At 43.3% G+C, this 15,653-nt stretch overlaps 1 protein-coding gene across 3 annotated transcripts in view; it reads left to right on the top strand.

Moving 5' to 3' along the window:
- Positions 1-15,653, top strand: part of LOC126271925 (potassium/sodium hyperpolarization-activated cyclic nucleotide-gated channel 2) — a 2,360,296-nt gene that overhangs the window by 2,133,750 nt on the left and 210,893 nt on the right. For all 3 annotated transcript variants that reach the window (XM_049974334.1, XM_049974335.1, XM_049974333.1), the window contains one exon: positions 9,187-9,323. In XM_049974334.1, coding sequence (XP_049830291.1) covers positions 9,187-9,323 — 137 coding nt within the window. The remainder of the gene's footprint in view (positions 1-9,186; positions 9,324-15,653) is intronic.

Raw genomic sequence — 15,653 nt, 5'->3', positions numbered from 1 at the left:
AATTAGTTACGTGATCCGTACATCTGTTCACGATAAACATTATGTAGAAAGTTTCAAATGAACAAATTATAGAACATGCACTTAAAAATAAAAAAATGTGGCTACATGCTGACCATTTACAGGTTTTTTTTTATGTACGGACGACTGTTTTTCTATTCCCCGTACAACGCTATGGTTCAAAAGGAATTGTTATGGACAAAACTTTATGTTTCCTTTCAAACAATTTATTTCCATGGTTAGTTTGTCAGACAGTTTTATAGCTGCATATTTCACCCCTTTCTTTGCGTAAGTTAGTCTCATTAAAATGTAACGTAAATAATTTTCCTTCTGGTTATGTGCTTGTGAATATCTTTGTTAGTTTTAAAAATGGTTCAAATGGCTCTGAGCACTATGGGACTTAACATCTTAGGTCATCAGTCCCCTAGAACTTAGAACTACTTAAACCTAACTAACCTAAGGACATCACAGACATCCATGCCCGAGGCAGGATTCGAACCTGCAGCCGTAGCGGTCGCGCGGCTCCGGACTGAGCGCCTAGAATCGCGAGACCAGCGCGGCCGGCTGTTAGTTTTAAACTCAGTTGGACTTTTAATAAGAATTGTGATAAGCCAGGCTGCGGTTAATATTCCTAGCTGCTTAGAGAGATACCTGCAGTATGAATTTGTGCGAACCTCACACATAATTCTAATTACTTTCTTTTGTGCAGTGAATTCTTTTTGCCTAATTGAGGAGTTACGTGGCAGTATTATCCCCTAACATATCAGAGAACGAAACGGCAAAATACTTTAGCTAACTGACTTCTATATACGTAAGTTCGCAATCACTCTTATTGCAAAAGCAGTCAAACGCAAATGTTTTAGCAGGTCCACAATATGATTTTTCGAGTTTAAGTTTTTATCAGTATGCGCACCTAAGAAATTAGAACTTTCTACCCTAATCATTATTTTTTGTTGGTGTATTTCTGACAGTTCAAAAGTGAATGCGCTGTGTTTTTCCAAATTTTAAAACAAATTCCTTCCTGCAAAATAATTCAGTAACTTAAAAAAACATAAGTTACTGTTTTCTTCGTCGATGCTCGGCTCCACTACAATGCTCGTATCATCTGCGGATAGGACTAGTTCTGTCTCCTGATTCAAATATCATGATAGATCATTAACACAGAACAAGAATAGTAGTGGACCAGTGGTTGACACCTGTGAGATTTCAAATGGTTCAAATGGCTCTGAGCACTATGGGACTTAACTTCTGAGGTCATCAGTCCCCTAGAACATAAAACTAATTAAACCTAACTAACTTAAGGACATCACACACATCCATGCCCGAGGCAGGATTGGAGCCTGCGACCGTACCGGTCGCGCAGATCCGGACTGTAGCGCCTAGAACCGCTCAGCCACCCCGGCCGGCCCCCTGTGAGACTCCCATTGTAATCTCTTGGCAAATTAATGACCAAACAGTCAATATTAATAGTAACCTAGACTCTTTGTAGATAATGCAGTCATCTGCCTGAAGCACTATCTGAAATCTGTACAAATTTGCAGGCAAGTCTTCACAACATTTTCAAAGCGCCGCAACGAATGGCAACTGGCTTGAAATGCTTATAAATAAAGATTGTTCACTTTAGAAAGCGCTAATCATACTTTCCTGTCTATCAGTGAGTTACAACTGGTATCAGTGAACACAACAGATACCTAGTTATAACAAGTACAAGAAACGGGACTGACACATAGGCCAGTCGTAGGCAATGCGGTTTATAGACTTCGGTTCATTGGTAGGATACGGGAAAAATGCAGTCTGGTTGCAAAGTAAATTTTTTTATGAAAGACACATGTGACTCACTCTAGTTTATCCTACGCTACTGCTCGAGTGCGTGTTGCGCACGCCGTATAGGACATCGAGGGGGATATCAAATGCGTTCAAAAAAATAGAGCACGAATGGTCATAGGTTTGTTTGACTCAAAGGCAGAGCACTATCGTAATGCTAAAGAACTTGAAATGGCGGACGATCCAGGAAGACGCCAAGGATACCGCGAAAGCCTACTTAAAAAAAAAATAAGAAACAATATAAAGCGAGGAATCTGGAAATATACTACAGCCCTCTACGTATCGTTCCCGTAGGAACCGCAGTGACACACATTACAATGGTTTATAGAGTGTGGACGTACATGTAGATGAAAATATGGAACATACACTCACTCTCTTATACCTTATCACGATGTTCACTGTTTCCGATTGCAGACTGTAACTATGCAAGACGAAGTCATACAGGAAATATTTCTGCGCATGCAGTACATTTTGAATGTATTCACTGATATCCAGAAGAAAGAAAAAGGACATTCAGATATAGATTTTCCGTAGTTTATCGAAATTCATCACAGCAGATGCGGGGAGGGTTCCTTTGAAAAGGACGTGGTCGATTTCTTACCGCAACTTTGTTCTATCCGAGCCTGTGCTTCGTCACTAACGACCTCGTCATCGAAAGGATGCTAAAACATAATATTCCTTCCCTTCTCCCTTCACCTATCCTTTTTCCCTTCCTTCTTATCAGCAAAATCCGGTCTTGAGAGAGGGTAGCGTCTCTTACAGAATTGTGCTGCACATGAATGGCTTATTTCAATAGTGGTACAAGTCCATTTTGGTTCATTCTGAGGTACAGAGTCCTAAAGTTAAATGATCCCTAAGAAATCTGCAGTTGAGATACCTTAAATATTCAAGCATATGGCTTCTTGCTAGAGGTGAACCTTTCTTTTTGTTCGTTTGGACCATTAATGTCAGAAGCGTAATAGACAGAAAAGTGGGGAGGTAATAGACTTGTACCACTATTGAAATAAGTTCTTCATATGTTCTTAGCCATCGCTGTTAGCAGCATAAATTCCTCAGTAAAGGCAAGCTAGGATCTAAGCTCCTTGACAATCTTTATCACGTAAAAAGTAATAAGTATCATTAGTAATTTGTTATTGAATTTGTTACTTTTTTAACAGACATGGTTCATCTTATTATTTTAGGCAGCCTGTAATTTACAAAGAAATAAAAAAAGTAGTTGTTTAACTATAAATAAGTTTTGTGAGATATGTTGTTTCCAGGAAGTTCATTTAGGATGTCTTACTATTTACAATTACAGGACCGTTATTTGGAGCTTTCTTTTATGTCGTCGTAAAAGTAAACGGTTAGAATGCTCATACAATCTAAATATGCTGTCAGGAAACACGTTCTCCCAACAAAATGTTTGTAGGTAAACTATTATCTCTTTCGTCCTACGTTGTCCACTGAAGACACGTATTGTGTTTAGATGAAAACATGTCTGGTAACAATAGTAATAAAAATTCAGTTCCAATAGACAAATAATATTTATTCTTATACACATGATAAAATTCATTGAAGTAGCAACCCAGAAGAATTATTGCTAATATTAACAATAAATTCTAATCTTCCCCAGTTTACTGTAGAAGGCACTGTGAAATACTTTTTATTTGTGAACGATCTCTTAGTTCGTGCTTTCCGCTATTATTTGCGTGGCATAGTTGTCACCCACCTCAGCCTGTCTCTTTAATACATCGATTCCCTACAAATGAGAAATAATTTTTATTATGAAAATTTAATTTTGAGGCCATGTCTCAAGCAAACAGTCGGCAGCTTGCTCTGAGCTACCCATGAAGCTGGCATGTTTAGGTTAATGAAGTTTTACGAGATATTTATTTGATCCTGATTTGCGTATGTTTTTGCGATATCCACATCAGTATTAGCCTCCCTAAATCAATTCTAACGTCAGTGGACAAACCATTTACTTTCTGTTGGCTTTCTATAGCTTAACTATTCTGTGGTGCAGAATATGATTTTGACCGTCAGGAAATAAACTGAGGCTGTGCACACAAAGATGGAGAAACTAAAATATGTTGCATGTGAAATTCTGTGCTGTTGCACTAAATGGGCTTCTAAGTATGTCACCGTTTTCATTATCCAGGAGGTGTATGTACCAATATCTCTGTCTTTTAACCATCTTTTGGATCTTCTTCCGTTCTGTGCTTGCTAGGCAAGTCACCATTTGTTTATTTTCGCTTATGCAAGTCACCATTTGTTTATTTTTGCTTTCTCTAAACTAGTTTCAATACTTCCTGAACTATCATCGCTGAGTTTTTGCTTATTATTTTTTCTGACAGTTATTATGAGGTGCTAACATCCACAAGACGGTATGTCGTAATCATATTCAGACACAATAATAAGCAGAAACCCACGGAAAATTTGGATAATGGCAAAATAAACAAACGATGTCTTACACAAGGTGGGCCGGACGGTGTGGCCGTGCGGTTCTAGGCGCTTCAGTCTGGAACCGCGTGACCGCTACGGTCGCAGGTTCGAATCGTGCCTCGGGCATGAATGTGTGTGATGTCCTTATGTTAGTTAGGTTTAAGTAGTTCTAAGTTCTAGGGGACTGATGACCACATATGTTAAGTCCCATAGTGCTCAGAGCCATTTGAACCATTACAGAAGGTGGAATTTCTCTCCAGTTTATCTCTGTCTTTATTTACAGAATTATTGCTAATTGTACATCTGTCCACATGTAAAGAAAATCATTATCGGAATTTGAGCACAGATCACGCAGTAAGCTTAAGACACGAGCTGTCATGGCGCGCCATATTACGATTCCGCGCTACACGACGAGCCGACCGCTTCCGCGCTCGCAGCTGCCGCTAGAAGATATTCTACGGCGCCTATAGGAGCAGTCCGGAAAGGCATTCATATTGGATGGCCGGGGCTGCCACATCCCGCCACTCGCGGCCAGTAAAACTCCGCTAAGTGCTGATACGGCCAATCTCGGCGGCGGTTCCTTTACCAATTCAGCAGGCGTTCGCCTGGCCGAGGTCATCTGCCAGCCGCCAGCGGTCCTTCCGGGAAATCTAGCGGAGAATTTTAGGACGCCGCTACGAGAGAGGTCACATACATCGGCTTAAATAGACGGACCCAAGGAAACTAGATCACTGTCTGTCCCTCCCTTACCGAACTCGAGCACCGCTTTGGATCACTATGTAATGGTAAGTACCTCTTGCCAAAAGGAGCATGAGCCCGTTCCCACTCTATTTCAGTGTTCCTGTGCTCGTTTCATTTCCTTGACTCAAAAAGGAAGTTAGGTATTGGAGGGACGGTTAGGAGGGATACACAATGACACAATATTCTACATTTCAGCATCAATAAGTTGCAAAATGAACAAACCAAAAACAAGGGTAGTGTTGAACAAGATATCAAAAGCGCAATAGTTGCTCCTATTGAAATAGATCTACAGAAGAATCGTTCGTCCCCTCATCGAAGGAGCTCCGTCAGCAGTCACTTTCAAGTGATTTAGGGAATCCACAGGAAACGTCATCTTGACTGAGCATAATCATTATGGATACTGTAGAAGACTATGGCTGTACAGTGATTCAATATAAGTACAAGCAACTGCGAGAGGTCACTTAAGTTATATATACTCGGGAACACGGAAAACAGCACCAAGAGCAGAGCATCGGATCGAAATGAAATTTATTACACATAATCATACAAATGAGCAATTCACTTTGAAACGTCCCGTTTGAACAATTATACAAGATTGTGCTTAAACTGACACACAATAATTTTAGCGCAACGCAGTCTGACTTTCAAAAATCCCTACAAAAGAATGGCCCTGACTAACATTAATCTATACATTTCAGAAATCACTTACCACACAAAAATCTTCGTTACTCGAACTACTGCAATACAGCGAGCGCCACTACTGCCAGCTAAATAAAAGATTCAAACTACTGAAGGCACTAACTACTGATAGACATAGTTAGCAAATGAAAGATTTTGATGGAGAACAAACAATGTATTTACCTCAATAGTGTTCAAAAGTGATAATATATATAGCAGTTCATGACATCCAGTCTTACAAATATCAAAACTCCGCCATTTCTCTCACCACTGCTGGCTTCTCACCTCCAACTGCGCAACGCTACGCGCTGTTAACAGCCAACTCCCCAACGCTACAATGGCGAGTATTACAACAATGCCAACCAGCCACTGACTGCACACAGCACAGCCAGTGATTTTCATACAGAGCGCTACGTGGCATTACCAATATAAAAAACCTAAACAACCTACTTACAACTTCAACCCAGAATCAAGACATGTGAAGAAATACAGTGAGTTGTTGTTGTTGTTGTGATCTTCAGTCCAGAGATTGGTTTGGTGAAGCTCTCCATGCTACTCTATCCTGTGCAAGCTGCTTCATCTCCCAGTACCTACTGCAAACTACATCCTTCTGAATCTGCTTAGTGCGTTCATCTCTTGGTCTCCCTCTACGATTTTTACCCTCCACGCTGCCCTCTAGTGCTAAATTTATGATCCCTTGATGCCTCAGAACATGTCCTACCAACTGATCCCTTCTTCTAGTCAAGTTGTGCCACAAATTTCTCTTCTCCCCAATCCTATTCAATACCTCCTCATTAGTTACGTGATCCACCCATCTAATCTTCAGCATTCCTCTGTAGCACCACATTTCGAAAGCTTCTATTCTCTTCTTGTCCAAACTGTTTATCGTCCATGTTTCACTTCCATAGATGGCTACATTCCATACAAATACTTTGAAAACGACTTCCTGACACTGAAATGTATACTAGATGTCAACAAATTTCTCTTCTTCAGTAACGCCTTCCTTGCCATTGCCAGTCTACATTTTATATCCCATCTACTTCGACTACCATCAGTTATTTTACCCCCCAAATAGCAAAACTCATATAACAGTTTACTTCTTTAAGTGTCTCATTTCCTAATCTAACTCCCTTAGCATCACCTGATTTAATGCGACTACATTCTATTATCCTCGTTTTGCTTTTGTTGATGTTCGTCTTATTCCTAGTTTCAAGACACTGTCCATTCCGTTCAACTGCTCTTCCAGGTCCTTTGCTCTCTCTGTGAGTACAGGTAGGTAAGTACAATGCAATATCAGTAACCTTTTGGATCACATTTTCCTGCAATACGTGCTACAACACGGTCCGGCACCGAGTTGATTAGATATCTGATGTGTCCTGAGGCAGACTGGCTCACAAATCTTGAACAGCTACCTCCAAATCATGTACAGAGTGACACAGCGACATCTGGCGTTTCAACTGGCGCCACATGTGCTCTATAGTGGGAAAGTCCAGGGAGCAGGCCGGCCATGGAGGAGTCGGAACATGACGTAGGAAACCTTGTGGAACTAGAACTGCTTGCGAACGAGCATTATCTTGCTGGAAAAGGGGAAAGATCCCGCATGAGACTGAAGAATTTCCTAAACATAACGCTGGCGCGTTAAGGTTCCACGTAACCGGCTATCGTAACCTGTGCACGTGTTTCTGTGTGCGACAGCGTGGATGGAGCTGTACCCTTCATCAGGCTGCCTCCACAAAAGTATGAGGTTATCAGCCGTCCCCAAAATGAATCATGATTCATCACTAAACGACACGTTTTGCCAGTCTGTAACAGTCCAGGTCGGTCTCACTTGGTACCACTGTAGACAGAGTCGTCGATGCCTCGGTGGTAACGGCAGTACACCACAAGGGCACCTGGACTGCAAATCCGCATCCACAAGGCGTCTGGAAATGGTTCGTGGAATAATTTGGCACCCTTGCGCCTGCTTGGACAGGATCCTTGATCATCTGCTGCACTATCCGTTGATCCTCCCGCTCCGTTGTCTTCCTGGTCGTTCCAAGCCCGATATATCGCACGCGGGTGTCAGCTCGTGTCCGCTGCTCCCAACATCGTCCGACGGATCACTTCGAACGATATACCTGGCGTGCTACACGGTGTGTCGACCAGCCTGCCGTTTCATGCCGGTGACTAGCCCCCCTTTCAAAATGTCTTCACTTTGAGAAATGTCGTCTAATAGGTCGACCTGGCATTCTGCTCCTGCTAAAGACCTCATTGAGTCGAGATGTGATCGTCACCTGTATGAATCGTACACTATGCGCCTTTTAGATAGGATCCACTGTCCGATCGCAAACTCCAGTGCAGGGTCTGTGGGCAAGCGCATTCGCACCAAACTTGGATCATTCGCATATCGGATCTCACTGCAGTTATTTTCGCTATTTTCGAGGTCCCTAAGTGGAAATTGGAAATTTGTGGTAAGGTCTTATGGGACCGAACTGTTGAGGTCATCGTTCCCTAAGCTACATACTATTTAATCTACCTTAAACTAATTAACGCTAAGGAAGACACATACACCCATGCCCGAGGAAGGACTCGCACCTCCGATGCGGGGAGCCGCGCTGACCGTTAAAAGGCGCCTGAAACCGCGCAGCTACCCCGCGCGGCTTCCCTCAGTGTAGTTTTCGAGGTGGTCAGACTTATCTTTAGATAGGGCGTTCAGAAGCAGTCAATGGCTCAGAAAGTTCAGTATGCAGCAACAATTTGACAATTGCCCAACACCATAAAATGTCTGACAGTAGTAGAGTAAGTTTTAGATCTAACTTAAAATATGTTCTCTTGGATAACTCCTTCTATTCCATTAATGAATTTCTGTATAAAAACGAAAAAATAATAATGTGATAATTAATGTTATCACTAATCATGCATACATATCCTGTAAACTGACTCGTTTCACACCATTTAGATATCAGAATCGTGCACATGGTCTATGGAACATGTAACTACGTAAGTAACTGAACTGGAACTGTTTTGTACATGAGAGTGGGCAGCTGGATTACTGGTCACTTAAAAAACATTGAAGACCGTGTAAAACAAAAAACAGCAAAAAACAAAAAAGAGAAGGGAAACTAAACGATTAAGAGACTTAAAGAAAGCACTTTGTTGTTTCATCGTCGGAGCAACCTTTTCAAGTAATGTTCGAGCGCTGGACCATCGGCGCGTAAAAAGTTTTTATAATCGTTTGTCTCGTACAACTGTTGTTCATTCATTAATTTTCCATGCGTGAGTTTTTGACATTCCTAATACCAATTTTTAATTTACCTTTTTTTTCTCCTAGCAACTAAATACAACACTTACGACAGCAGTAGCAGCTTGATCGTCCAACATTTCGAACCAGACGTAATATTCCACAATTTTATTGTACATGTTTATTGAGCAGTTTAGGGGGAACCTCAGTAACATTGCACAGTATTATTGTAGAGTAATGCTGACCGTCTAGGGACCGCTTAATCCGTGCAACGATTTACTACAGGTGGCCGTGCCTTGTTTCAGGTATCATGCAGCAGGACAACGCGGAACAAGTCATCCTTGACCCAAAGCTGATCGCGAAGCACTACCTGAGGACGTGGTTCTTCCTCGACCTCATCAGCTCCATACCATTAGATTACATCTTCCTCATCTTCAACCAGGTAAGCATCAAAGTTTGCTCGCAGGCACGAGTGCGAGAATGCGACGCACACGTCTTGCACTTCCTTCTTTCCCACGCCAGAGCAGCCGCACTGACGGTCGAGGCACCCACAAGGCTGCTCCAAAGCGCTCTCTCCCAGGCAGCGGCCAGTGCGCCCGGTCTACACAGGCTTTTCGATCTATTTTCCGCACATTCTCGCTGACTTTTCTAAATTTTTAGTAGTACTGCACATCAGTAAAAAAAGAGCTGAAATTATTGCTTCTTCCTACTTTTAACTTTCCGAGCTTCTCGTGCTCGTTTTCAAACGAACAGCATGAAGAACCTTTGCTCTCATTTTGAAATTTATGCTTAACATTAAATTCTTCGCTGACTATTTTGGTCCTTCTTTTAAAACTAACACAGAAAATAATTTAAGTTTGTAACTCTCACAAAATTGTTGCACTGTACATAAAAAAGCACTTTCGGCACCGTATTATTCCTAGAGTACAACTTACAACGCCAGCAGGCAAGCAATACAGTTGCGGGACTGTGCTCTAATGCTGGCTACGTATATGTACTTCCTCACCAGATGGTGTCGGTAACACCTATACCTTTGGTTCGGGGGCACTTTCTTCACCAGAGTGGATGACCGCAGCATGATAGTCTGAAGGACATGGGAGATGCTACGTGACTGTGGCTCAAATCTGTAACAACAGTGAAAGTGGCATTGGTGGGCGTCTCAGACGGAGTCGAATACTCTGGCGCTTCCAAGCTTTAGACTAGTAAAGAAGTGAACGACTTCCGCCTCTCACATTGCTGAGTCTGTTTAGGCAGTTATCGTTGTGAGGAACTACTAGCATCATTTCAATAAAATTATAATGAGTGTGTGACAGCATCACACACCATTTGATCGAAACTATCCGAGCACGTATTACACTACTGGCCATTAAAATTGCTACACCAAGAAGAAATGCAGATGATAAACGGGTATTCATTGGACAAATATATTATACTAGAACTGACATGTGATTACATTTTCACGCATTTTGGGTGCATAGATCCTGAGAAATCAGTACCCACAGCAACCACCTCTGGCCGTAATAACGGCCTTGATACGCCTGGGCATTGAGTCAAACAGAGCTTGGATGACGTGTACAGGTACAGCTGCCCATGCAGCTTCAACACGACACCACAGTTCATCAAGAGTAGTGACTGGCGTATTGTGACGAGCTAGTTGTTCGGGCACCATTGACCAGACGTTTTCAGTTGGTGAGAGATCTGGAGAATGTGCTGGCCAGGGCATCAGTCGAACATGGTCTGCATCCAGAAAGGCCCGTACAGGACCTGCAACATGCGGTCGTGCATTAACCTGCTGAAATGTGGGGTTTCGCAGGGATCGAATGAAGGGTAGAGCCACGGGTCGTAAAACATCTGAAATGTAACTTCCACTGTTCAAAGCGCCGTCAATGCGAACAAGAGGTGACCGAGACGTGTAACCAATGGCACCCCATACCATGACACGCCAGTATGGCGATGACGAATACACGCTTCCAATGTGCGTTCACCGCGATGTCGTCAAATACGGATGCTACCATCATGACGCTGTAAACAGAACTTGGATTCATCCGAAAAAATGGTGTTTTGTCATTCGTGCACCCAGGTTCGTCGTTGAGTACACCGTCGCAGGCGCTCCTGCCTGTGAAGCAGCGTCAAGGGTAACCGCAGCCACGGTCTCCGAGCTGACAGTCCATGCTGCTGCAAACGACGTCAAACTGTTCGTACAGATGGTTGTTGTCTTGCAACCGTCTCCATCTGTTGTCTCAGGGATCGAGACGTGGCTGTACGATCCATTATAGCCATGCGGATACGATGCCTGTCATCTGGACTGCTAGTGATACGAGGCCGTTGGGGTCCAGCACGGCGTTCCGTATTACCCTCCTGAACCCACCGATTCCATATTCTGCTAACACTCATTGAATCTCGACCAACGCGAGCAGCAATGTCGCGATACGATAAACCGCAATCTCAATAGGCTACAATCCGACCTTTATCAAAGTCGGTTAGGTGATGGTACGCATTTCTCCTCCTTACACGTGGCATCACAACAACGTTTCACCAGGCAACGCCGGTTAACTGCTGTTTGTGTATGAGAAATTGGTTGCAAACTTTCCTAATGTCAGCATGTTGTAGGTGTCGCCACCGGCGCCAACCTTGCGTGAATGCTCTGAAAAGCTAATCATTTGCATATTACAGCATCTTCTTCCGGTCGGTTAACTTTCTCGTCTGTACCACGTCATCTTCGTGGTGCAGCAATTTTAATGGCCAGTAGTGTATAAGACATTAATGTGGGATGTGTGCACCCTTCGTCTTTATGATGCAATGAAATCGGTTGGGGACGCTTTGAGTGATCTCCCTGAAAATCTATGGAGGAATTTCAGTCCATTCTTCTTCAGCTCTGTAGCCAGAGAAAGTATTGATGTTGGGCGGTGATATCTGGAGCGAAGTCGACAATCTAATTCATCTCGAAGGTGATACATTGGGTTCAAATCGGGACGCTGGACGGGCCAGTCCATATCAGGAATGTTGTTGTCTACGGACCATTGCCTCAAAGGTGTTGCGTTATGACAGGGTGTATTGTCGTGCTGATACATTCAGTCTTCTTCCTCTAAAGTACGCAAAGAGCAATGCTGTTAAGTGTCTATATATCCTTCCGCACTTTGTGTTTTTTAAGCGCATTGTGGGTACCACACCCTAACCGTGAAAAACACCCCAAACTGTAACATCAGCTCCACTATACTTCACTGCTGGCACTACGCGGCGAGTAACGTTCTCCAGCCATTCGGCAAACTCTAATCCTCCATCAGATTGCCACACTTCGAATCACCCGATTTCAGTCATCCACTGACCAGTGGCGTTGCTCATTACACTAACTGAAGCATCGCTTAGCGCTGACTATATAAATGTGTGGCTTAGGAGAAACTGCTAGATTATTGTACTCCATTCGTAACTCCCTATGCATAGTCATTGAAATGAAATGTCGTGTGGCTAAGGCCTCCCGTCGGGTAGACCGGTCGCCTGTTGCAAGTCTTTCGAGTTGGCGCCACTTCGGCGACTTTCGCGTCGATGGGGATGAGATGATGATAATGATGATGATGAAAACCCAACACCCAGTCCCTGAGCGGAGAAAATCTCCGACCTAGCCGGGAATCGAACCCGGACCTCTTTGCGCGGCATTGGGTCGTGCTGAGCGCTCAGCTATCGGGGTGGAGCCGCGCACTCATTGTAGTAGTCGGACTGCTGGCAGCACTTTGGAACGCACGAGCGATTTCTCCCACTGGATTCATGCTATTTGCAACATCACCCACTGCATGGGCTCGATAGTCCCTGTCTGCCAGTTCATGAGATCTGTCTGGTCTTGGTTTAACTGCGTTGTCAATCCACATTCACACCGCCAACAGCCGGCTCGAGCAGCTTTAGAAGGATTGCACCGTCCTCGATGGAATTATTACGCATGTGACATCCAGTGAGTACGATATAGCACAGCCTGTGTTACTCTGAATAATAGTGTGACGTTCCTTTGGACGTGCATACATGTCCAAAGGAACAGTCACTGCGGCCACTACAGTCGTTATGAAATGCATTACATGTAATCGCAGTTGCGAATATAGACAACCATCAGCTGTAGAACCGAAAGACAACAATAAAAATTAGTGTTGTACCGCATTTCCCTCTTATCGCGAGTCGTTCTCTTATTATTATTTTTTTTCTCCCCTGATCTCGTTTTGCTCGTAGCATTTATTCTGGGCGGACGTCCCATGACACCCTTTCTACTTCATTGTCGACCCGCTCGCTCAGTTTTTTTTTTTTTTTTATTACAGAGGGCAGCTAACGCTCTGCCCGAACACGCTGAGCTACCGAGCTGGCTACCATTTGACTATCCGTACACGACTCACGGCCAAAGTTCCATATGTCGTCAACCAGTGACTGGTCCACGTTCGAAGTCACTGAGCTCTCTAGACTGTTGTTAGTGCTTGTCTTCTGACAACGCATTACTCGCCGCCTAGGTTTATACTGGTGTGTTCGCCTCTTGTGACATCTAGTCGTCAGTTCTGAACTGCTCAGGGTATCTGGATATTTTTGATCATATAATGTTGTTGTTGTTGTCTTCAGTCCTGAGACTGGTTTGATGCAGCTCTCCATGCTACTCTATCCTGTGCAAGCTGCTTCATCTCCCAGTACCTACTGCAACCTACATCCTTCTGAATCTGCTTAGTGTACTCATCTCTCGGTCTCCCTCTACGATTTTTACCCTCCACGCTGCCCTCCAATGCTAAATTTGTGATCCCTTGATGCCTCAAAACATGTCCTACCAACCGATCCCTTCTTCTAGTCAAGTTCTGCCACAAACTTCTCTTCTCCCCAATCCTATTCAATACCTCCTCATTAGTTACGTGATCCACCCATCTAATCTTCAGCATTCCTCTGTAGCACCACATTTCGAAAGTTTCTATTCTCTTCTTGTCCAAACTAGTTATCGTCCATGTTTCACTTCCATACATGGCTACACTCCAAACAGATACTTTCAGAAACGACTTCCTGATACATAAATCTATATTCGATGTTAACAAATTCCTCTTCTTCAGAAACGCTTTCCTTGCCATTGCCAGTCTACATTTTATATCCTCTCTACTTCGACCATCATCAGTTATTTTACTTCCTAAATAGCAAAACTCCTTTACTACTTTAAGTGTCTCATTTCCTAATCTAATTCCCTCGGCATCACCCGATTTAATTTGACTACATTCCATTATCCTCGTTTTGCTTTTGTTGATGTTCATCTTATATCCTCTTTTCAAGACACTGTCCATTCCGTTCAACTGCTCTTCCAAGTCCTTTGCCGTCTCTGACAGAATTACAATGTCATCGGCGAATCTCAAAGTTTTTACTTCTTCTCCATGAATTTTAATACCTACTCCAAATTTTTCTTTTGTTTCCTTTACTGCTTGCTCAATATACAGATTGAATAACATCGGGGAGAGGCTACAACCCTGTCTCACTCCTTTCCCAACCACTGCTTCCCTTTCATGCCCCTCGACTCTTATGACTGCCATCTGGTTTCTGTATAAATTGTAAATAGCCTTTCGCTCCCTCTATTTTACCCCTGCCACCTTTAGAATTTGAAAGAGAGTATTCCAGTCAACATTGTCAAAAGCTTTCTCTAAGTCTACAAATGCTAGAAACGTAGGTTTGCCTTTTCTTAATCTTTCTTCTAAGATAAGTCGTAAGGTCAGTATTGCCTCACGTGTTCCAACATTTCTACGGAATCCAAACTGATCCTCCCCGAGGTCCGCATCTACCAGTTTTTCCATTCGTCTGTAAAGAATTCGCGTTAGTATTTTGCAGCTGTGACTTATTAAACTGATAGTTCGGTAATTTTCACATCTGTCAGCACCTGCTTTCTTTAGGATTGGACTTATTATATTCTTCTTGAAGTCTGAGGGTATTTCACATGTCTCATACATCTTGCTCACCAGCCGGTAGAGTTTTGTCATGACTGGCTCTCCCAAGGCCGTCAGTAGTTCTAATGAAATGTTGTCTACTCCGGGGGCCTTGTTTCGACTCAGGTCTTTCAGTGCTTTCATATAGTGTATGTGATACAATAACCAACCTTACGGCTTAATTCGTAGGCCTGATGAAGGCTGCCTGCCATAGTGTCGCTAATTTTATCACATATGACGCAGTCACACACACTGAACAATTTTTAGAAAAGGACTCCCGCCCGATAGAGCCTACGCCGTTGTAAACCGACAACTTGTTTTCTGCTTAGTTCAGTCTGACCGCGAACGTCTACTGTTCATGAATTGCGAGGTTAGAAATGCGACTATTTGTGTGCAAAACAAGGTCTGTGGCACAAAACGGTAAGGACGACATTAGATGTGTTGTTTCATGCTACTCTGCAGCAACGGCGCGTCACAGCATTAAGTCTTTCTCCTCGTTACTCGATTCATATGTGAAACAGAACCCTAGGCACAAATCGGTCATTGCCCGTTCAGTGACCTGAACTTGACACTTAGGACGTTGTAGAAAGCCCTTTAGGTGGTACTAGCCTCGGTATAACAGCTTCGCACTGGCCATACAAGAACAGTGCTCGCAGGAGAATTTGCTTTAGAGTGCGCTGTAAACCAGCCTGACGCCGGAGCCGAGTCCGCGGTAAACATAACCTTAACGCAGCCTTTACTGCCGTCTGGATCGTTCTGCTGCTCTGTAGTGTCTCCATATTGCCAAGTACTCGATTTTCGGCGTAGAAAAAGAATAGAGAAGGGAAGACATCAACAGACACCCCAATAAATGC

This window comes from Schistocerca gregaria, chromosome 5, assembly GCF_023897955.1.
Source record: "Schistocerca gregaria isolate iqSchGreg1 chromosome 5, iqSchGreg1.2, whole genome shotgun sequence".
NCBI lineage: Eukaryota > Metazoa > Arthropoda > Insecta > Orthoptera > Acrididae > Schistocerca > Schistocerca gregaria.
The sequence above is the reverse complement of the archived record's forward strand: the minus strand, read 5'-3'. Positions and strand labels throughout refer to the sequence as shown.